The 23,374-nt window shown below is 37.4% G+C and overlaps 1 protein-coding gene across 5 annotated transcripts in view; it reads right to left on the bottom strand.

Moving 5' to 3' along the window:
- Positions 1 to 5,500: 5,500 nt before the first annotated feature.
- Positions 5,501 to 23,374, bottom strand: part of slitrk5 (SLIT and NTRK like family member 5) — a 78,193-nt gene continuing 60,319 nt past the window's right edge. For 2 of the 5 annotated variants that reach the window (XM_089132547.1, XM_089132548.1), the window contains exons 5-6: positions 10,738 to 10,889; positions 5,501 to 9,204 (exon numbers count right to left, since the gene is read on the bottom strand). In XM_089132547.1, the coding sequence (XP_088988673.1) occupies positions 6,538 to 9,147 (2,610 nt within the window). In that variant the 5' untranslated portion in view covers positions 9,148 to 9,204; positions 10,738 to 10,889 and the 3' untranslated portion in view covers positions 5,501 to 6,537. Of the gene's footprint in view, positions 9,205 to 9,956; positions 10,294 to 10,737; positions 11,466 to 23,374 lie in introns of those variants that run through there. The other 3 variants (XM_039648386.2, XM_039648387.2, XM_089132549.1) reach the window with 3 other exon arrangements.

The raw sequence follows: 23,374 nt of genomic DNA, 5'->3' as shown, positions 1-23,374 counted from the left end.
TTATCATTGCCATTTAAGTGAAATCACTGAACTTAAATATACAAGCTTGATAAAAATGATCATTCTAGAAGAAAATTTTAAATGGCACTTAGAGGCTTTTGCATCTAAACTCTTCATATCTACACACACACACACACACATATATATATACAGTATATATTAGGGCAACGATTAATCGTGATTAATCACATCCAAAACGATTAATCGCATCCAAAATAAAAGTTTGTGTTTACATAATATATGTGTGTTTAGTGTGTAAAATTATATTGTATATATAAAAACACACACATACATGTCTATATTTAAGAAATATTTGCATAAATAATTTAAAATTATAATATTTATAATATCTAACGTAATATATTAAATATAAATATTGTATATATTAATAACACATTTTTCTTAAATATATACATGCACGTGTGTGAATTTTTTATACAAAATAATTATATATATATATTACACGCACACATATATTATGTAAACACAAACTTTTCGTTTGAATGCGATTAATCATTTTGGATGCGATTAATCGTTGCCCAGCCCTAATATATATATATATATATATATATATATATATATATATATATATATATATATACAGGCGATATAACACAAATACTAATGAGATCATGTTTTCAGGGGGAGATATTGCAGAAAACAGTGACTAACATGCTGAATTATTCAAACAACCTGTTTAAATGTCATATTAAGTTATGGAGTAAAAAAAAATCAGAAAAAAAGATCCGCTCTTGAGAAAACACTTGAGAATAGTCAAAGGTTTGTGGGATCCTTTCAACAGAATTACACATTTGCATTCATTTCAGGAAGTAGTTTTTCTTTTTCCCTTGACAGAAAGATGTGGACAAGCAATCACAGAGAGTTTTGCGAAAGAAAACATTGCCAACAGGCAAACACTCATCCAGAAGTTTTAGGGTAAAACAGAAATCCCCAAACTCGCGCTGGCCTACATTAAATTATATTTAGCCCTGGTGAAATGAGAACAGCATCACGGCGCTGACGTCAACGTCAGGTTTCCTTTCTAACTCTCTCTCCTTCAGTTGTTAGTTTAGCCCAATGAAACCTAAAGGGAGTTGAGACGAAAACAAATTAGACGTGTTTTCGCAGAGAAAAAAAAAGCCCGCAGCTCTTGCAGAGGGGCCTTTTGCTGTCTCTTTGTTATGCTTATTTCTCTACCAGTTTAAAGCTGCTAATTTACCAAAAATATACTAATTAAAACAATTTTCCACAACAATCTGGGAAGATAAAGCCATATCATCGTGCAATTTGAAGTACATGAATGCAGTCGTATGAAGCACAGTTTGCCATGTTTTATGCTAATTTCCCTTGGATTAGCCAGGAACCAACAGGTGTCTAGTTGCTATGGCAACCGCTGGCACTTACCAGCCCATAAGCATGGCTAACTGTGTTTCTCACAGCATCCGAGAACTTGGCCACGAGCAGCGCGCTTTATTCGTTTGAATGGATGAAGCATGCAATCTGAACGCTTTAGCTTTATAAACCACTTGCTTCTAGGGGCCGATCCAGGCCCAAATTAGGCCTTGTCCACTGTCCAAATCGACTAGATACCATTGAAGATTTGATTTTAAGGATAAACATAGACAGGTGCAACCCCCTAAACAATTCAATGCGTAATTATCTCCATTAGCTCTTGGCATAGCTTGAGCAAGTAAAGCAATATATTTACAATTTTGCATTAGGTAGCTTGTCCTTTATGCTGGATTATGGAAATAAGCACATCTTGAATAATATTACAGTTCATAAAATTAAAAAAAAGTAAGTGGATGAATGGTTGCACTTTTTTAAGCAAATGTACTCATGTGTACTTACTACACTAAAAAAGTAGTGGGTAATATAAGGTAACTACACAGGTTGAGGTTAGGTTTAGGGGTAGGTTCAGAGTTAGTAGGTTATTACCCAGTTATTGCAAATACTATAATAATTGCATAGTATGTACTACCGGAAAGAAGAAAAAAAAAAGAAAATACAGGAGTGTGAAACGATTAATCGTGATTAATCGCATCCAAAAAAAAAGTTTGTGTTTACATAATACATGTGTGTGAACAGTGTATAATTATTTTGTATATACAAATACACACACATGCATGTATATATTTAAGATATATTTGCTTATATATACAGTATATATATATATATATATATAAAAAAATATGTACTAAACCTAAATATTTTATATATAAATAACACATTTTTCTTAAAAATATACACGTATGTGTGTGTATTTATACATAAAAAATAAATATACACACTTCACACACATATATTATGTGAACACAAACTTTTATTTTGGACGTGATTAATCGCGATTAATCGTTTCACAGCCCCAATAAATATAAAAATGTACAAAAAAACAGCATTTTTTGCAGACCTGTGGAGAGGCACGCAATGCAAAACATTGAATTGATCAGCTCAAAACATCCCACATTTGAATGAATAAAGAGATTCACAAGGAAATAACTCAGAAAACCCATACGAATTGGTGTGTAAACAAATTAGCAATAAACAGCAAACAAGACTTTGAGCATCTCCAGGCCAGACGGCAAACTAGTATTGTTTCAGAGACTTAAAATGACTCCCAACCTGCAAAATCAACGCACTTTAACGTTTCCCCACGGCTCAAGGAGTTCCATTAAATACCATGATTAAACTAATCAACAGACTCATTGGTGCCTGTCAGATATCATCGCTGCCTTCTCAATTAGCCAAACCTCCTTGAACTCAATTGCAAATGTTGTCAATCGCATGCCATCTCCCTCCCAGGTCCTCTCTGCTGCACTGACACCCCCCCTAAAATGAGATAAGTGAAATAATCAGTGGGGAAATTAAACACCGTAGCATCCCCTGACGGCCCCTCCCAAAGCCCATCATGCCGATTAAGAGGCATCATGTGCGATTTGTGGACTTGGAAGTATGCAGTTGATGTTTTTATCTTACTTTTGTGCCACCAAACCGGTAATACAACCCTCGCCGTTCAAAACATCCTTCGGTTCAGAGCGCACATTAGCTCGGAAGCCAAAAACAATATCAGCTAATGGTTCGAGGAACGGGCAAGCGTTAATATGGAGATCATTTTGGGGATGGGGAACATTCAATACCGTATTGCACAGGTTTGGAAAGCATCCTAAACGTGAACGGTAGAAGAAAGACACCCCTGGCATTTGACCTTGCCATGCAGATATCCTTGACGCTTCCTTGAACCCAGGAGACTGATCCTGAAGACTCCAATTATGTTGCACAACGTTTTATTTATGTCTGTTAATCCAGATTTTCTGATCAAAAATTACAGAAAACAAGTCATCCAAAACACTTCCTGAAATGGTTAGGAATGACAAAAAAAAAAAATCAAAAGAAATGCACAGTCACCTGACAATCAGCCCTTGCACATTATTAATTACAGCAGCACATCGGTGTGTAACAGTATGTCAAGGTCAGTCCTCTCATAATAGCCCCTTGGTGGCTTTACAGTGCTGCGACTCACCCTCTTCAGCTTATAAAGACAAGTTGTCAGGTTACCCGAATTATTCAAGCCCCTCATCCTCAGATGCATCCTTCATTTTCCGCAGCTATAAAAAGATCCACATCATGCTCAAAGTGGAATAGGACCCTTGAGCCCAGTGAGGCACTGGGTACAAAGCAGACCTCTTTATCATTGAGTAGAGGGCCAGGTCAGCTTGCCTCCTCGCTTCTTCTCAACACTTGACACAGCAATTTAAATCCACCGGCAGATACAGCTGTACCAATATCTTAGTCCGTCGTGGTGTAGAGGGCAAACTTCTCTTAAATCATCGGAAAAAAAAAAAATCCATTGAATCCAAGAGCTCCTAAACTACTAGCAATCTCCAAAATGAGTTTGAGATCGTTCGATGCAAACCCTTGTATGCTTTACCACTCGGGTCATGCAAGAATGCTATAATTTCACCTGTTCTATTATTAGCATGAGCATCGATTTCTTTTTCTTTCCCACACCCTAAGAGTAGTTTACCCTATTTAGTAGAGTATTGTGTGCTCTGCTCCCCTGCTTGACCAATAAGGAGTTTGTGAGCATATAGGTACCGGTGTTCTGACGATTCATGCTACCCATCGAGATTTGCTACTTACCGGTTATGCGCATGTGCAGACTCACAGTTTTTTTTATAAACGGTACATTTTCCTGTTATAATGTATACTTTCCCTTTAAAAAATGCTTACTACCATATGAATATTTGTACGGTCAGCCAGCTGAAAAAGAATACGTTTCAGTTACTATGAGGAAAGGTGTACTTTGACAAGTCAAAGATGAATATTTAATGATCATTTTTTACTTTTCACACCGTTTTAAAAATAAAAACAGTAGTCTACAGTATACAGTAGCTACTCATAACTTAGAATTGCATCATACGACTTTAATGGGCATTCTGTGATCAATTCGCGCTACGGTAGCATTTTTTTCGACAAGGACGCAAAAATCGACAGAACACCGGCTTGGTGCATTAAAGGATTAGTTCACTTTTGAAAAAAAAACTTTTGCTGGTAATTTACTCACCCCCATGTCATCCAAGATGTCCATGTCTTTCTTTCCTCAGTCGAAAAGAAATTTCCAGGATTTTTCTCCATATAATGGACTTCAATGGGAACCGGATGGTTCAGGGTCCAAAAGACAGTTAATAACTGTTTCAGATGCAGCTTCAAATGTCTTTAAACGATATCAGATGATGAATAAGGGTCTTATCATGCGAAACGATCGGTTATTTCAAAACTTATTCCAAAAATGTAACTTTTCTAAGGACAAATGCTAGCCTTGTAATATATTGTGAGGCGCGTTTGCAACGTCACATAATACGTAATTACGTGCAAAAGGTCACGGGCGACGTAGCCGGAAGTACAGAATCAAAATCGTCCGACATCGTTGTTTTACCTTTTAATTCCTTTTATGTAAACGGCGTTTGAGTTAGTTTTCACGTTCAACCTATGCGTTCAACTTGTAAACACTCTGTAGTTCTGGCTACGTCGCCCGTGACCTTTTGAACGTAATTACGTATTACGTGACGTTGCAAACGCGCCTCACAGAATGAAGAAAGGCTAGCATTTGTCCTTAGAAAAGTTACATTTTTGGAATAAGCTTTGAAATAACCGATCGTTTCGCATGATAAGACCCTTATTCATCGTCTGGTGTCGTTTAAAGACATTTGAAGCTGCATCTGAAACTGTTATTAACTGTCTTTCGGACCTTGAACCATCCGGTTCCCATTGAAGTCCATTATATGGAGAAATATCCTGGAATGTTTTCATCAAAAACCTAAAGTTCTTTTCGACTGAGGAAAGAAAGACATGGACATCTTGGATGACATGGGGGTGAGTAAATTATCAGCAAAAGTTTTTTCAAAAGTGAACTAATCCTTTAACTCCTGTCAACTTACAATTGTTGGCTACCTGGCGGAAGCCTTGGTTATCAAGCTCGTTTTAATTTCCAAAAAAGACCTATGCGAACCGGACATCATATTTATTGATGACATAAACATATTTTGGTCAATATAGTGCAATAAGTGCAAAGCAATCAAAACAATGAAAACGATAAGGGAAAGAGAATCGCGAATGCTTGTATAAAAATAGGTGTTACATTAAAATACAACATAATTATTACTTCAATTATTATTTATGAATTTTGATAGAACATATTAAAAATACATATTAAGAATGAATGCACATATTCATTTTTAATATATAATATTTCTTCTAATGTTAGCTGGGAAGACCCTCTGGCCTTCCATCTTCCAAAAAAGTGCAGACAGCATACAAAGACACTTTTCCTTGGAAATCGTTAAATGATGCAAAGTCTCTCTTTGACGTTGGGGTGTGCCACTGCTCAAAAAAAGCCACTTGTACAATGCAAGCTACAGTGAGTGATCGGAAACTACAAACAAAATGTCCGTACAGAGAATCATGGGACATGACACACGTAATATTGATGAGCATTGATTTTTTTTTCTTTGAAAATACATGGCAAAGAGTATACCAATAAATACAGTACTTACTTACAGACTAAAGCAGAGGAATTGTCCTGCTCGATTGGATGCGTTGCTGCTGCTGCTGCTGTATAGTGTTTCTGTCAGAAAGTGTTTTTTTTTTCTTCTGATCTTGTAAGTAAAAGCCCTCCCTGACCCGGTTAAATTCACAATAGCTGTATGATTATATTCCTGAAAATGTATTTGGGTGAGATTAACCTGTACACTTAGCTTAATGCGTATTCAATCGTCGACTTAAAAAAATAGATTTTGCATCGCCAGTTTTATATCACAACTCGTGCTTTCATCCAAGTTCAGCGAGCACTATTTATTTATTTTCATTCTTACTTATTTCTGTAATGCCATGTGGTTCTGAAATTAAAGTAACATAGTTTGGCACACCCCACTGAAGGTTTTGGATTTTTTTCTTTCTTTCTTTAAGTTGGTGTGTATTGTGCCAAGGCACCCTCCAGTTTGAGTCAGTATAAGGGGAAAAATGCGTCTAGACGAAGGTTTAAAACTGGCTCTGTGTTGTCTGTTTCTCAAGAACTTCGAGGTAGTCCGGCTCTATTTGAAGTTTTGCCTTTAGTTCCAAATAGTCATTTCGATTGGGCTCCACAAAGACAGTACTTGGCGCCGTACCATAAAGCATAGTCTCTCGTATTCCTTCGGGATGTAAGAACTGGCGCCTCACGTCGAAGTTAGGTTGGTACGTGTACGGGACGGGGCCAGTGTACTTGTATTCAAACCTGCTGCCAGCAGGCGACGGAGACTTATCCGGCTCCAGAATCCCTCTGAAGAAGTGTTCTGCGTCCTGAACAGGAGACGGCTGCTCACGAGGCTCGATGGTGCTCACCGTGTAATTGGGGCTCCTCAAGGTGACCTCCTGGTCCTCGTCAGCGTTACTCCTGTAGGTGACCTTGAGTTCGTGCAGGTCGGGGTAATCCTCCACGGCGTTCCCTTCCCGGGACCTGTAGATTGGGTTTTTGCACATGTGGCCTAACGGATGGGGGATGTACTCGTAGACATGACCCGCCGGGGCCTTGACCTTGGGGACGGAGCGATTGCTATAGAGATTGTACTGCAGGTTGAAGGAGCTCACGTCCGAGTTGTTTGTGCTGGTCCGGTCGCTCTGAGACTTCTTACGCCTCTTCATGACCACCACAAACAGGCCGGCTGCCACAAACACGGACATTATGAAAACAAGAAGGAGGCTGAGGATCAGAACAGACAAAGGGACGTTGCTGGAAGTGGTGTTGAACCTCTGGGGCGTCTCGGTGGTGGTGGTGGTGATCCGGTCCGCTGAAGGCTCCTCGGAAGGAACCACGGTGGACACGACGACGTCGGAGTAATCCGGACACAACTGCTCGGAAGGGACGACCCGCATGTCCTGCCCGGCAACCCGCTTGGGTGTCACGCATTTGACGTCGTTCACCACCGTTCCGGTGTTCAGCTGCTCCAACCAGATCTTCATGCCAACCGCGTCGCAGGTGCAATCCCAAGGGTTCTCGAACAGGTCAATCTGGACCAACGCTTTCAGCTGGTCCAGAACTCCACTCACGGGCAGGTTTTGAAATTGGTTGCTGCGGAGGTTGAGGCGGGATAGAGACAGACTCGAGAAGATGCCTCCCGGCAACGTTTTTAAAAGATTGTTGTTGAGGAAAAGTAGCTGAAGGTTGGGCACAAAGCGGAAGGTGCCCCCTACGATCTCTCGAATCTTATTGTACTCTAAATACAAGTACTGCAGACTCTTTAGCCCGAAGAACATATCTGCGGTGAGTCTGTCAATCAAATTGCCATTCAAGTACAGCCTACGTAGGTTAATTAAATCCCCAAAGGCTCCGTCGTGTATGAGCGCTATCCGATTGTTCCCCAGGTGCAATAAATCCAGTCCCTCGGCCTCCACGAAGTCAGATCTACGTACGACGGGGATGTAGTTCCCCGTGAGGTACATCTTTTTAGGATTGTATGGCTTGGGCTTGAGATCTGATATGTTTTCGATCTTCCTTTCCTGGCAGTTGACGTTGAGCCCCAGGTCAGAGATTTGCAGATTGCACGTACAGGTGGTGGGGCAGTCCAAAGGCACGGGAGATTTGGTCTGAAAAGCGATGATGGGCCCGTAGTTGTAGGGGTTGCCCGGGATCCGAGATGTGGGCTTGGACTTGGTTTTGCTGGATTGGCGGGTGCCCTTGGTCGGCCTAGATGAGGATCGCAGGACGGCCGAAGACGTGGCTGACGCGGTCACTGCTGCCGGCGTGGTCTGGAAATAGCTGCTGGTGCTGAGCGGGGGAGGTGGGCGCATCTCGTACTCCGATATGGCCCTCCGGGGACACAGTTCCTGCTTCGAAACCTCGTCCAGATCCCTGCCGTGGAGCCTGAAAGGAGTCTCACAAACCACCTCCCCCACCAGAGCAGTGTAGGCGATGCTCTCCAGCCAAGCCTTGAGCGCGATCAGCTCGCAAGAGCAATTCCACAGATTTTCCTCAAGCTGTAATTCCACTACTTTGTCCATATGCTCCAAAAGGCCGATGTAAGGGAACATTTTTAAGCGGTTTCCCCTAAGATCCAGGTGCGTCAAGGGCACATTTCGGAAAATGTTCGTGGGCAGAGAGGACAACAAATTGTCATTGAGAATCAGAACAGTTAGTTGATGGAGCCTACTCAGAGCATTAGGTTCAATGGTGCTAATGAAATTATAGTCGATCTGCAGGTATTCCAGGCTCTCGAGTCCGGCGAAAGTGTCGTCCCGGAGAACGTCGATTTTGTTATTGTTCAAGTGTAATCTCTTTAATCCCTGGAGTCCATTGAACGCCCCAGTCTCCACCTCAGATATGTCATTATTTCCCAAATGCAAAATGGTAGCTCCAGTATAGTTGATGAAGTCATTGGCAGACAATCTTTTCAGCAAATTACCTGTCAGTAAAAGATGGTACGTAGAAAATTGCACCGGGCTTATTTCCGACAGTCGCACAATGCCCCTGTTCTCACAACTGACCGTCAGAATGCCTTCCTTCTCCTCACAAGTGCACAGATTCCTACAGATCTCCCCATAATTGTCATACATCTCAACCAGACTCAGGGATGTGGCAACCAGCAATATTATTTTCAGTATCCAGATATGCATTTTCTTGTGCAGGAATGGCCCAGCTCACGGTAGTGCAGTTGTAGTTTTGGGTGTCATCTAGAAAAGGAAAAGATGTGATGAATGTCTGTTACATCTGCAAACTACAATACATGGTGGACAAGATGCTACAGGAATATTTTAAAAAAACAAAACAAATGGCAGGATCCTTCCAATTTATGTAAAGCAAACTGTTCCCACTTAATTTGAAAGCCGATGCTATGATAAATGTGCACTTAAACTTTGAAATGGAAATGGATCTGTGAAATCTATCTGTGTTTAATAATATCAGAATAGTCTCATACTAAACTCTATCAACGATATATATATCAGATGCTTCGATTTATTCAATACACATATTATGTAATGTTCATGATATTTCAAACACAACCACATTATTTTCATCACGACACTCGGGCACATTTAAGAAGACATACTGTAGAGGGAAGAACGAAGAGGGGGGAAAAAACAGAAAACGTAATCGATCCTGAGACATTCAAAGTAACATCTACTGGCACATATACTATCCAATGCGCAATTTGGGAATGCATTTCCAACATACTATCCGGCGGCATCTCAACTCAAGAGGCAAAACGGAAAGCCAGTTGCTCATGCACTGACCAAATCGACATCTCCATGGTTTCCAACTTGAAAATCTGCCGTTGAACGAGACCGATCTACATAACAATTTCACTTTGCATTATCACGCAGGTATATATGTATATATTTTTGTCTCAAAACAGAGACCATTTACAAAAACACATGCAAAAAAATATATAAATGTATACAGGATATAATATTCCCGTACTCACCCCACATATCCGGCGACTTCAGTTTTTATTAACTCTCAACCAGTAGGCTATCGAAGTTAAACGTCGGAGTGCACGACACATCTATGCTTTACAAAGGTGCCTATGTTGAATTTCTCCCTTTGATGCCATATGTGATAGTCATAGCTCGTCCCTCAGGCGACAAAGACGCGAGTTGATTAAAATCAAAACGCGACGTCATCGATTATAGCCCGATTCCATCTTGATGGGGAGCAAACAATACTACATTAAACCATTTTATTGTGTAGAAGCATTTGTATTCATGCTAATCAACCTCTCTCTCTCACTCCCTCTCTCGTTCTCCCCCCTCTCTCCCACATAAACACACACTTGAACGCACACACAGACGCACACACACAGATACAACACATCAGTCTAATGCGCTATAGAACGACCCAAAAGTCTATATTAGCCACGTTAATTTTTAAAAAGAAACAATAATTAAGTAAATTACAATATAACTGAGCCGATCCTTTACAAAACAGCCCATTCATCGCGCACCCAAGCCGGTCTTTCCAAAGCAACGCGTAATCCCTCATAATTGAGGCTCTTAAATCTAACGCCCAATTTGTGAAGCACATATGAAGTTGTGTAACGCATACACAACTGAATATTTCAAAAGACAAAACAAGTGTTCAAGAGCCAGCTGTCAGTAGCAGCGAGATAACAGCGTTTCAGCACCACGGACAGTTCCAGCCGCAAGAAAACGGGGCTTCGTATGAGATTGCTCGCTTTGCTTTGGAAGACAATCCATGTTGCTTACCCGCTTAAACGTGGTAAATTCGAAAACATAATTAGCACGGCCAATCTATAACCTTGAAGACCTCTTCAGCCCGACTGTATAATAATCCGTGAAGTGGTTCGTGATCAGCCTGGGTATAACAAACTCTCGCTGGAAACCTGACGGTCAGCAGGCTGTAAAGAGGAAAAACGCAAGTTTAGGAATTTCTCTTGATGTGCATTGCCATTCCCTGGCACAATCCAACCAGTGCAGTGTCCATTTTAAACGGAATGTATCCACAAGCAAGGCAGTCTATCCTTTTTTCTCAGAAACGGACGCGCAAAGTACGCATCCCCGAGACGCTCGTGAGTGGTACGGCTGGTATCGCGTTGTATATTGCCGGATGCACATGCGATTTCTTCGCTGATCTCTGGTTCCTCCAATGCCGTGTTGTCTGTTTTCATATTTTCTTTGTTTTATTTTTCTTTTGGCAAAAGGTTCACATAAATCCGCCTTTGGAGATGTGTTGCCATCTTAACTGGAGTTTCAACTAGTGGAACTTGGATTTCCATTGGCTCACTGTTGCTGTACTGTCGTCAGATCAATTGTAAATTTGGGGCAGGGTGGAATATTTATGAGAGGACTTAAAATAAGAGCTTCGTGCACAATATGTTGCTCGCACACTGCCCTCTCTCTAGCTTATTTTACGCAACAGAACAATTGAAGGGTAATGGCGATGGTAAGACAATCGGAGAGAGAAAGAAGAGGAAGAAAAAAGGCACAGTGTGCGTGTGAGAGAGAGAGAGAGAGAGAGAGAGAGAGAGAGAGAGAGAGAGAGAGAGAGAGAGAGAGAGAGAGAGAGAGAGAGAGAGAGACCCATAGAGGGCAGTGTAATTCGGTAAAAGAAGCTTTTGGCATCTGTATGCAGTACGACACATTTAACTTGTTACAGCTCAGTTCCATTTTGCATAATAGGCACAAAGTGTATGCCAATCAAAATTGCAGCTAATTTACTTTGCACAAAATAAAGGTTTAATAATGCGTAAGACTGACAATGCAAACTTTTTTGATGCGTGTTGTCATTTACACAGACGTCAACCAATGCCCAATCAACCACATCACCCTTAAGGCAGAGATCAGCAAAGCTTCCTAAGCTTGCATGGAGCAAGATTTTACTTCTAATCCCTGATCTTTCATTTGGGGGAAAGATAAGCTAAATGACAGGCAACCTTCAACATTGCGTTTCTGACGGTTCACCTTGAGGCTGATACTGTACAGTGTTGGATATATATATAATGTTACCCCCAAAAGTGTAATAGCTGAGGCCACATCTAAAGATATGAACATCATTGCATTAGTTTACAAAAAAAAAAAAAAAAGATTCCTCAAAATACATAGAAAAAATATGTTAATATTTTGAAAGTGTTTTTTTTTTAAATCTTTAGCAAAATATTTTAAGACTTATTTAAATTTTTTTATTTATCAAGCAAATATTTTTTAATTAAAATAAAATTTTTATACATGATTTAAAAATAAGTTTACACACTGTAAAAAATATTTTTGGTTTAACTTAAAAAAAGTAAACTGCAGGTTTCCTTAAAATTTTAAGGTGATTGAAATGGAAAAAGTGAATTAATACAATGAAGGAGGTTAATTTAATCATCAGAAACTTAAAATAATATGTTATCTGATTTAAATAAATTACTGAAGTTGATTTGACAAAAGACAAAACGTTGTGTTAAGAAATCTTGAAAATGTTTTTTTTTTTTTTTTTACATATTAAACATCACTGATAAAAAATAATGACTTAAATTATTTGGTTTGTGTTTTCGTTTTGTGTATCTAATGTAGTGAAATTTTTAAGCATTACATTTTTTAAAGTTTTTTTTTAGTGTGGTTGTCACATGTTATGGTACATGATACATGTATCATACTTTGTTTAAACAAATATTTTGATAAAAAAAAAATATTTGCTTTAAAATAATTAAATAAAAATAAATAATTCTTGTCAAAATTGCTTAACTGGAATGAGCTTAAGCAACACTGCTATAAATTTTGTCCAAACTTAATTTGATTGTGTTCAATCTACTTAAAAGCATTAATGTAACATTAAAATACAGTTTATTGTATTGGTTGAATGAATATTATGAATTTGAACACCTGAGTCATATCAGGGAGCCTTTTTAAATTCACTGACAATATTACATTAAGCTGTGCCCAACCAGTAAATAAGTTGAATCAACCTTAGTACATTAAGTTGACTCAACGTAAGTACATTCAGTTGGAATAACAGAATTGCATAATGCTGAAATAAAGCAAGTTAATTACATGGAAAACCTTTCCATGATCTTTTTTTTATGTTCATTCAAAGAGTTATTTTTTAAGTACACAAAAATATCAAAATACACACAGTCCTGAGGACCAGTGCTACATGTTTCCTTAAACACATCACCCTCTTTAACTGCAGGCCGTAGATTTATAAGGGCTCAGCTCCAATTACACCTCAAGAGCCACGGAGCAATCTGAATGTAAATAGAATTAACTCCAGCATGCTAAAGCTCGTATGTCCTGAGGAATCTCCTCCTTTGTCCTCTTTTGTATGATAATTTGTGATGTCCACCTCTCTTAGCATTCCAATGAGGACAGTAAGCAAGTGTGACATCTCCGACATCTTTAGCATGCCATTGAAATTAACCACTAAGATGCATTAAATTATTTAAGTCACAGTCTGTGGCTAATCGCATTAAACTGCTACAGTTATAGGACATTTCCTGTTGTGAAGGACAAATCTCCAAAACTGAAATACCATTAACGTAATCTTTCAGAAAGTCCCACTCAGCACACACTCAGAATGCAGATTCAGCCAAAATACATTATAGCCACTTTGCCGCAAAACTTCACGGTATATATGTTGTTCACACTTTACATGAATAGGTGTCCCATTACTTCTTTTTTTTTTGTACTCTAAACTATGATATTATATATGATCTAACATTAAATCAACACATCATGGTGCTGTTAAATGCTTAATTCAGGGTCAGACTTGCTATGTGCGATTTTCAATAACTGCATGTACAACAATTTCCATTCTCAAATTTTCATTTTTATGCTATGTGAACAGCATTTACTAAACTAGAAAATATGTCAAATATATACATTGGCAGAGGAAATTTAAAGTTTTTTTTTTTTTTTTAACCATATACAGTAGACTCACTGCATAGAAATCTTTGAAATTACAGTAAATGCTTTGGATTTAGATATGAAGATTCTTTCTAACTAATGACAACCTGGCTGTTTCAAGATTAATTAGAGTAATTCTACATGAAAGAGCTTTTTAGGAACTAACTAAACAACATATTGAGTGAGAATTATGCTAAACCCTACTGTAAGTAAGACACATGTACAGTAAAATGAAAGGTGGTGTTACAACTATTTTTTTTGAGCATTTATGAGTCTACATATGATGGGTTACTTTGAAGAATTAAAGCATATGTTGAAGATGAACATTTTTATATCTGAACTCAGATATTGCTTATGTAATATATTATGCCAACGTCTATAATGCCACACTGTCTACCTACACAAATGAATGCAATTCTTATACAGATATTGCATCAAGAACTGGAGGAGGAGCAGCATTGTTTTCCCCACATATGCACAAGGTTGTTGGATGACAAAGTCTTGCCTTGAAGATGCAAAATAAAGTTTAGCATATGTTGTGACCGACGAAGTCAACTGATTCTTCACTGCCAGATAAATAGTTTGGAACAAGAAAACTAAAGCTGCATTCAATCAAAACATCAGCAAATATTGGTATAGATGATTGGATTGGATATGTTGTCTTTAGTCCTAAAGAAAGAGCTTAAAATACATGATTTCTCAAAGTTGTAAATAAAACAATATGTATGTTTTACATGAAAATACTATTTCGGTCTTTAGTAACCCTTTAAATTAGTACACACATTGACTGCAGATTACACTGTAAAAATCAATGTGCTTTATCTAATAAAAAAAAATTGTGGCAACAGATTACAAGCAATATTATTTATTCAATTTAACACATTAATATTGAGTGATAATTAATCAAATTAATTCCTTAAAAGTTAACCATTTAAAATGAGTAAAACTTAAAAAAATAATTAAAAAAAAACATACATTTAAGTCACCATTATGGTGATCAGTGTTTTAGGTTTGCTTTAAATTGTGATTCTGCTTGTTAACATCAGGTGTCTTCAATGTTGGCAATATAAAATAAAGAATTCATAATGAATCTTTGACGTCTGTCTGTTATTCAGATATTTTTGTTTAATTTTTTGGTGTGAACTTTACTCATTTTAAATGGTTAACTTTTAAGGAATAATTTGAATAAATTTTATTACTCGATTCTAATTTGTTCAATTTAATTAATAATATTGCTTGTAATCTGTTGCTACAATTTTATTGATTAGAAAAAGCACATTCACTTTTACAGTGTAAGACATTAATATGTGCTTTACAAGTACTAATACACAGGCAATATGCTTGTAATAAGCATCTAGGTAATAATGAATAGTCTTCCTTATAATATAAAAGTGTTGCCAGTCTTTCAAATTCAAAAAGTCATGTTTAATTCAAACATGGTCCGGATTGAAAATGAATGCGCTCCACCTTAAAGACAATATTGTAAATTAAAACAGTGTTTCAATCATATTGGCCTTACTTAAAGCTTATGTGACTTTAACGAAACTTAAAACAAGAGAAAGTTCTTATTTTGGATAATGTTGGCTGGTTTCAGAAGACGTAGACAAATATGCTATATTGTGCTTCAGTACATCTAACTCACTCTCTTAGCCCTCCACTATGGTATTTCCCAGAAAAGGTTGGGATAAACCACTTTTAATGCATGTAAAAGCCTCCCCACAAAGCACACCATAACCCTCCGGCCAGATATCTCTAGACCTAACTTTACCGCAATAAAACGAGAGCTCACATATATGTTTCATTTATCAGACCGTCATAAATCATACAAAGAGGTACTGAGGCATAACAAACACATCACTCCTGGATATTACAGCCAGTGTGAGAGTGCATATTCCATCTTGGCTTCTGCTCATAATGCAGGTCTTTGAGGGGGTTGTAATCAAAAGTTTCAAAGTTAAAGCACAGCATTTATCAGCCGGCACACTGATGTAAAATGTCGACTAGGATTCCGACTGAGGCGAGACAAGATTACCTGTTTGACAGGTAAGACAGATTGGTGAGACACAGGGAGGCTGGATGTGGGCTTACGTACCTTATTCACCACTGTTGTACTTTCTTCCATTCTGAAATAAATGAATATGAAGCAATGTATATCTGTGTGGTTGAAGAATCACTAACCTAAAGCATGAGTAATAGTATTTAGCCTTGGCAAACAGCCTGAATAATTACATTTCACATCGCCTTTGTGAGCGAAACGAGAGCAGTTGTGGAACTGTGAAATCAAGAGAATAAAATACATTATGCATGGTTTTACATCTGAACAACAAGGTTAATGTCATTCTGACCTTACACTTGTTCCACGTCATTCTCAACATCCTGGATCATTTGTATATCTGTTTAGCACGCGAGAAGCCGAAATAACTATCCGTGGAGGCGCTCAATGCTTTCTTTTCACCACACTGAAACTTCGATGTCTATCAGCTGCCAATGACCTCTTATAGCTCCTCGGACAACACTATTTATTCTCATTGTCCCCAGACAAGCGGGCAACTTCGGAAAGTAGAAACCGGCAGAGTGGAATTATTTTTAGACTGATCCATCACAGCTTACTTTAGTCACAATGACATCATGTGCCCCGTATGTTGTTTCAGGTGACACTTCTATAACCAGTTCAAGTGACCCAACATTCTTTCAACAATTCGTGACATCCGTGACTAGTTTTTCTTTTGTGTGTGGAAATGCTGATACTCAGAATTATTTGCTGAACAGAAAGTTCAAACAGACCGAATTTATTTTTAATATACTGTATATATATATATATATATATATATATATATATATATATATATATGAAGAGTTCAGATGCAAAAGCCTCTAAGTGCCATTTGAAATTTTGTTCTAGAATTATCATTTTTATTGAGATTGCGTATTTAACTTCAGTAATTTCACTTAAATGACAATTAATAGGTCATTGCCACTTAAGTGAAATTACTGAACTTTAATATAAAAGCTTGATAAAAATGTTAATTTTAGAAGAAATTTCAAATGGCACTTAGAGGCTTTTGCATCTGAACTCTTCATATATATATATATATATATATATATATATATATATATATATATATATATATATATATATTTATATTCGTCAACATATAAAGTGGATCAAAACCTTTCAAAGTTAAACATGAGATTTGAACAATACGTTCTTGTCTTAGGAAAACTTTGATGAACTTTTTTTGATCCACTTCAAATGTTGACAGATAAAATTAATATGAGTTCACAAGTTGCATGTTTAATAAAAGAATTAGCAAAATTATGTAATATATACACTAAAATAAAGACAATTTATTTTAAATAGAAATATTTTTCAAAAGTACAGACACGTGATCTATTTACTGCTTTATTGCTGAATAAATCAATTTATTCAGCAATAACACACAATCTATCTATCTATCTATCTATCTATCTATCTATCTATCTATCTATCTATCTATCTATCTATCTATCTATCTATCTATCTATCTATCTATCTATCTATCTATCTATCTATCTATCTATCTATCTATCTATCTATCTATCTATCTATCTATCTATCTATCTATCTATCTATCTATCCATCTATCTATCTTCGTATCATCTTAGGTCTTTGATTGAGTGCTGTTCTTCATTTTAGATAGAAGCACACTACTTTGTCGGCACTTTGATAATGTAAAATAGTTGCATACTGCCTCAAAATGTAACAAAAGTGCGCAGCATTTCCTCTGTGACAGGTGCGGGTTTGAAGCGTCTCTCCGAGCAGACACATCACTGCAGCTTCTGTCGTTTTTACAGTACATTACTCTGCAATGAAGTACAAAATTCACACTTCTACTGTAGAATTCAATCCGTCAGGCTGAATCAAAATACACGATGATATAAACAAACAGCAAGCTGCTCCTCGGCTGGATACAAACGTTCAAAAAGTTGATTTATTTATACGGTCGTTTGTTTCTTTTTGGGGATTTTTGTGCACTCTGAAAAGCATGCAGTTTTACATGCTTTAAATAGCGTTATTCTTCTGCTTTTAATCGTGTGACAAACAGAAGAAAAACTATTTAGCATATGCAAAACTGCAGATGAACCATAATGGCTCTTTAATGACCTGATCATTATTTTACACTTCTTATTCAGAGGATCGCATTTGTTATTAGACTGAAATCCAGAGAAAGAAAAGGACACACATTTCGTAACTCATAAGAGGAACGATTTGTCCTCCGGTTTAAATTGGTGGGTTAATTAAAACCACTTTCAGAGTACGTATCAACCGCATTTTCTCTTTTTCAATTATCCGATGAGAACATTTGCACTCATTTAAGTACATCTGATGTTATTTTCATTTGTCGCTGACTGACATAAATATGTCGAACAAAAGGGATTAGAACAAATTGTACACGAACCTCTCCATATCCAAATCAACGAGCTAGAGAAGATGACTGACAAGAATCAAACAGAATTATCTGCAGTATTCATGGTCCAAGCTTTTTCTGTCACTATGTATGATTCAATGGACTCCAATGAGCATTTATTTACCATGGAAAATCACTGGAGACCCTGCTGGGATGACTTTCCATGCAAAGACTGTGTTACTCTTCTGTGTGGATCATTGATTCTTTGCCTGTGATTTCAGTAATGCTTCGAATGTTCATAGGAATGGACGCTGAAGGACTGGAGATGTCTTTCTCAATGTTAGAAAACCAATTTCGAGCCTCCATTCGATATACAGCAGAAAAAAGAAGGCATTTCGTTAGAATGTTTGCAGTATTAAATGGATAGTTCATTTTGAAATTAATTTTTGATATGTTAGCTTACCTCAAGGGCATCCAAGATGTAGATATCTTTGTTTCCGCAATAGTTTCAATTTTGATATTTTTAGGTCAAACCATTCTTGCTGTCAGTCATATAATGGAGGTATATGGGGTCCACCAACCCGATCTCACGACCAAGTCGTACGAATTCGACGAATGATTAAAAAGTGGCTAATTCGTAACAATTCATACGACCTCACTCGTACGAATTAATACGATTTTGCTAAATCGTACATATTTTACGAATTGGCCAATTCGTATGAATTCGTACGAATGACCCCGCCCCTAAACCTAAACATCACGTGGGTTTAGACAAATCGTACGAATTAGTACGAGTGAGACACTTTTTAATCATGCGTCGAATTCGTATGAATTGGTCGTGAGATAGTGTTGGGTCCACCTCATAGAGTCCAAATTAAACATGATTTAATGACTCGTAAATATAAGTACACATTGATGGCCTAGACATGAAACGAGTGGTTTGTGTGAGAAAACAAACAGTATTTATATTGTTTTTACCTCTTGTAACTAAATCACTCATAAACATGAAACCAATACGCCCGCGCCCTCAGATCACTTGGACGTGGCTGTGGTTACAAGAGGTAAAAACGATATACAATACTGTTTGTTTTCTCACACATACCGCTCGTTTTGTGTCTTAGTCCACCAATGAGTACTTGCATTTACGAGTCATTAAATCATGTTTAATTTGGACTTCTCTGTGCATGCTCTTTGAGGTGGTGACTATAGACCTCCATTATATGACTGACAGACAAGAACGGTTTGAGCTAACAATATCAAAATTGAAACTACTGTGGAAACAAAGACACCTACATCTTGGATGCCCTTGAGGCAAGCTAAAACATACCAAAAATTAATTTCAATCTTGATGCTTAGCATTTTTGTAACATTATAAACATCTTTACTGTATTCAATTTAATATGTCAAATGAATCTGTGCTCACATCACATCTTTGCACGTTCACAGCCTCAGCTGTTTGAATTCAAATGCACACTCTAAAAATTGCTGGGTTGTTTTAACTCAACTTTGGGTCAAATATGGACAAACCCAAACGTTGGGTTAAAAATGTAGTTAAAAAAAAAATAAAATAAACCAATGGCTGGGTTTGTCCATATTTGACCCAAAGTTGGCTTAAAACAACCCAGCAATTTTTAGAATGCAGCTTTAAGCGTAAAAGCGTTTCCCATCCCTCGAGCCTCACGGTCAGCCGTATCTAACAGTCACCAGTCCTCATTTTCTTTTCATTCACAGCCAGTGTTTCAAACCGGACAGGTCATGCATTGCTAGAAGTATCTGATGAAATTGGCCCTTCTCGGAGCTCCTGGGCAGAAGATCACAAAGCAGACTGGCGAATGAATTCTCCCAGGATGCCTTCTGCCCACTGAAACTTGCCTTTTCTAGTGTCCTCAAAGAGCCAGTGCAGCCAGGCCACAGCAGTGGGCCAAAGAAGCAGACGGGCTGGCCGTGTAATGAAGAAAGAGGCGGCTAATGCGACGGTAAAAGTGTGAAGAGAAAGAGAGAGAGAGAGATTTGGACACTTAAGTCACTATAAAAAGCATCCGAATGTCGTTATATTAGATCAGTAAATCATGCCTGAGCTTTTGATGCTTCTATTACATTGATAGAGTCAGTGTCAGCAAACATAATTGACTATATAGTATGCATGAATGAAAAAAAAATTAAATAACAAACAAATATATGTTTTTTTTTAGATCTCAAGCAATATTTCTGATACAATTTCTCAGCGTTTTGTCCTCTCATACACATATAAACAGTTGGCACCTGCAGTTTGTCTACCCTTATATCATTTAAAAAAATAAAATATAAAAAAATAATAATAATTATTTACCTTTATATATATATATATATATATATATATATATATATATATATATGTACCATACATGTGGAGCATATACTGTATATATATATATATATATATATATATATATAGGAAAAGAGTGAATCAATCATTTCTGTTGCAACAGAGTTCTTCTAAGCCATTGTTGCTGTGTTTAGTAATCGTAGGTTTATGCAGTCAAGTCAGTAGATTGAGTTTTTTGGCATCTCTAAGTGGTCCTGTTCATTATCACTGCTTGACTCGTCTAAAACGAAAACAGGCGCTTTGTTTTTGCTCTTTATACATAAAAAAACAATGTGAATTCTCTAATGTTTCTTTCATTGGCACTTTGGTGTGCATACTGCAATTGTAGTCTGTGATTAAATACAATTAATCACAATTAATCACACAACAAAATTGTGATTAATCCAATTAAAAAAAATGATTTACAGCACAATTTAAAATATATGGCACTTGGTTTGATATTTTCTAATGCAATGACATTCATGCATTGTAAAATGTGTCTTCAGTGTCCACATACATTTCTTAACTACGTTATATTAAGTAAGTTAAGCTATACACCTTGATGTTTTGGATCAAACTGGGTCCATTACACAAAAACGCTATGCCACTCAAATCTTTGTTCGTGTCATTTGCTTTACTAAACGAACGAAATGAATGAATTGACTCGGGAAAAGATTTGTTCATTTTGATGAACGAGTCTGAACAGGAGAGTCACGAACGCGCATCACAGAACAGAGCAAGGCGACCATTTGAGCTTATAAAACTTTATATATATTTTTTAAATGAGCGATCGTTTCGCTTGACAATACACTTATTCATCGTCTGGAATCGTTTAAAGCCCTTTGAACAGTTTGTACTGAAACTGTCTTTTGGACCTTGAACCGTTTGGTTCCCATTGAAGTCCATTATATGGAGAAAAATCCTGGAATGTTTTCATCAAAAACCTTAATTCCTTTTCGACTAAAGAAAGAAAGACATGGACATCTTGGATGACATGGGGGTGAGTAAACTATCAGCAAAAGTTTTTTAAAAAAGTGAACTACTCCTTTAATCTGAAGAAACTTAAGCCAAAAAGCATTGCTTGTGACTCAAGTTAAATGAAAAGACTTCCATCTGAAAGCATTTGGTAATGAAACAGTGAAATAAAAAATGCCAGGGCTGTTTATCTCATTACGAAGAGATGCAGAGGTAAAGCACCTTCATTTATGTCTCTAATCTCCACCATTAGTTATGTCTCTTTTTATTATCTCTCGAACATAACGACGATCGCTCCAAATTAGACAAGAGCAATTGCATATCATGAGCTTATAAATTAAATCAATTAACCACATACTGCGTCGAAAACGGTTGCATATTTTCAGACAACCCAATTAGGTGACAGTAAAGCATGAAATAAGCACTGCTTTATGCCAGGCCGGCAACCTGACGGGTGCAAATGCATTCAAATTCACCAAATGTCATGAACTCAATCAAACAGCCATCCCAAGATAATTGTTTTTTTTTTGTTGTTTCTGAATGGCTCTCACTGTATGTGTCGACTCGCAACGCTGAGAAATGCTGACAAACCCAAACCGCTGTCATCTACAGGTAGCTGTATGATTGCAGTTGCAGTTGCATCTGACAAATTCATTTTTCTTTACCTTGCTAACCTTTCACACATTCACGAGCTCACAAACCCGAGAGAAACATCGCTCCGCTTATTCGACAACTTTTAAGGACTTGCCGTAGGAAATAAACGAGAGGAAAAAATAGCCGGAAGGCCTTTCTTTGATAAAGGTAATTAATCAAGCACGCAATAAATCGCCCAGCAGGGGAATTCACCTCAAGCTATCGCAATTACCTCGCGGGATAGCACAGACATATGTTTACATTTGCATAGTCTCTTCATTTTGGAAGCTGAAACCCTGCGGAGGCTATTCTGTAGCCAAGGTTGTGCGACACGGGGACATATATTAAAAACGTGGATACAAAATTTACGAACAAAATTGTGGCCTTGGCCGGTGCAGCTTGACACCGAATATATATTTTTTTGGCATCTTAAGTGGGGAAAACTGTCTTTTTTGTTGGCGAGTCACTTGTTCGTTGTTCTCTGTATTGATTTTTTTTAGGGGCCTTGTCAAGTTGTCCCCTTGAGACTTGATTTGCATAACATCATACCCGTCCGCTGACTTGTTTGTACTAGGGGGAAAAAATAGAAAAAGTTTGAGAGATAAATAAATAAATATATGAAACAAAGACACAAATCAAAGTCAAGTGATGTTTCTCACTAGACCTTTATAATGTCACCCGCTTTGACAAGAAAATATTTAAAGAGGTAAACTGTTGGGAAACTTCAAAAAATAGGTGCATCCGACATGCTTTAGAGGATCTCATGCACAAACAGCGACAAAGCTGAGTCAGATGTTTAAATCAGTCAAAGCCACTAGCAATTAACATTGCATTCATTTACCAATAGACGTTTGAGTCATTTCACATCAGTGGAAGCAATACTCCATTTACCTGAATTTTGATAAGTCAAGAAATAAACGAGAAGTCTATTTTCACATTTAGGATGGTGAATTTGTTTCAGACAAGTATGGTTGAATTAATACACACTGGAAATCCATCACACAGATTTCGAAGGAAGTGCCTTGAACATTTACAGTTGGAAACCATTTCCATTTTTTGTTTTAGGAGTTCCCAAAAACTGTTTAACGTGCATGCAAGGAGAAAAAAAACCACTTTATTTGTCTTATAATATGCATTTATTTTTACCCGATTTGCTCAA

The sequence above is a fragment of the Pimephales promelas genome, chromosome 6 (assembly GCF_988280905.1).
Source record: "Pimephales promelas chromosome 6, fPimPro1.hap1.1, whole genome shotgun sequence".
Taxonomy (NCBI): Eukaryota; Metazoa; Chordata; class Actinopteri; order Cypriniformes; family Leuciscidae; genus Pimephales; species Pimephales promelas.
Note: the sequence above shows the minus strand (reverse complement) of the source record. Positions and strands in the feature narration are given on the sequence as shown.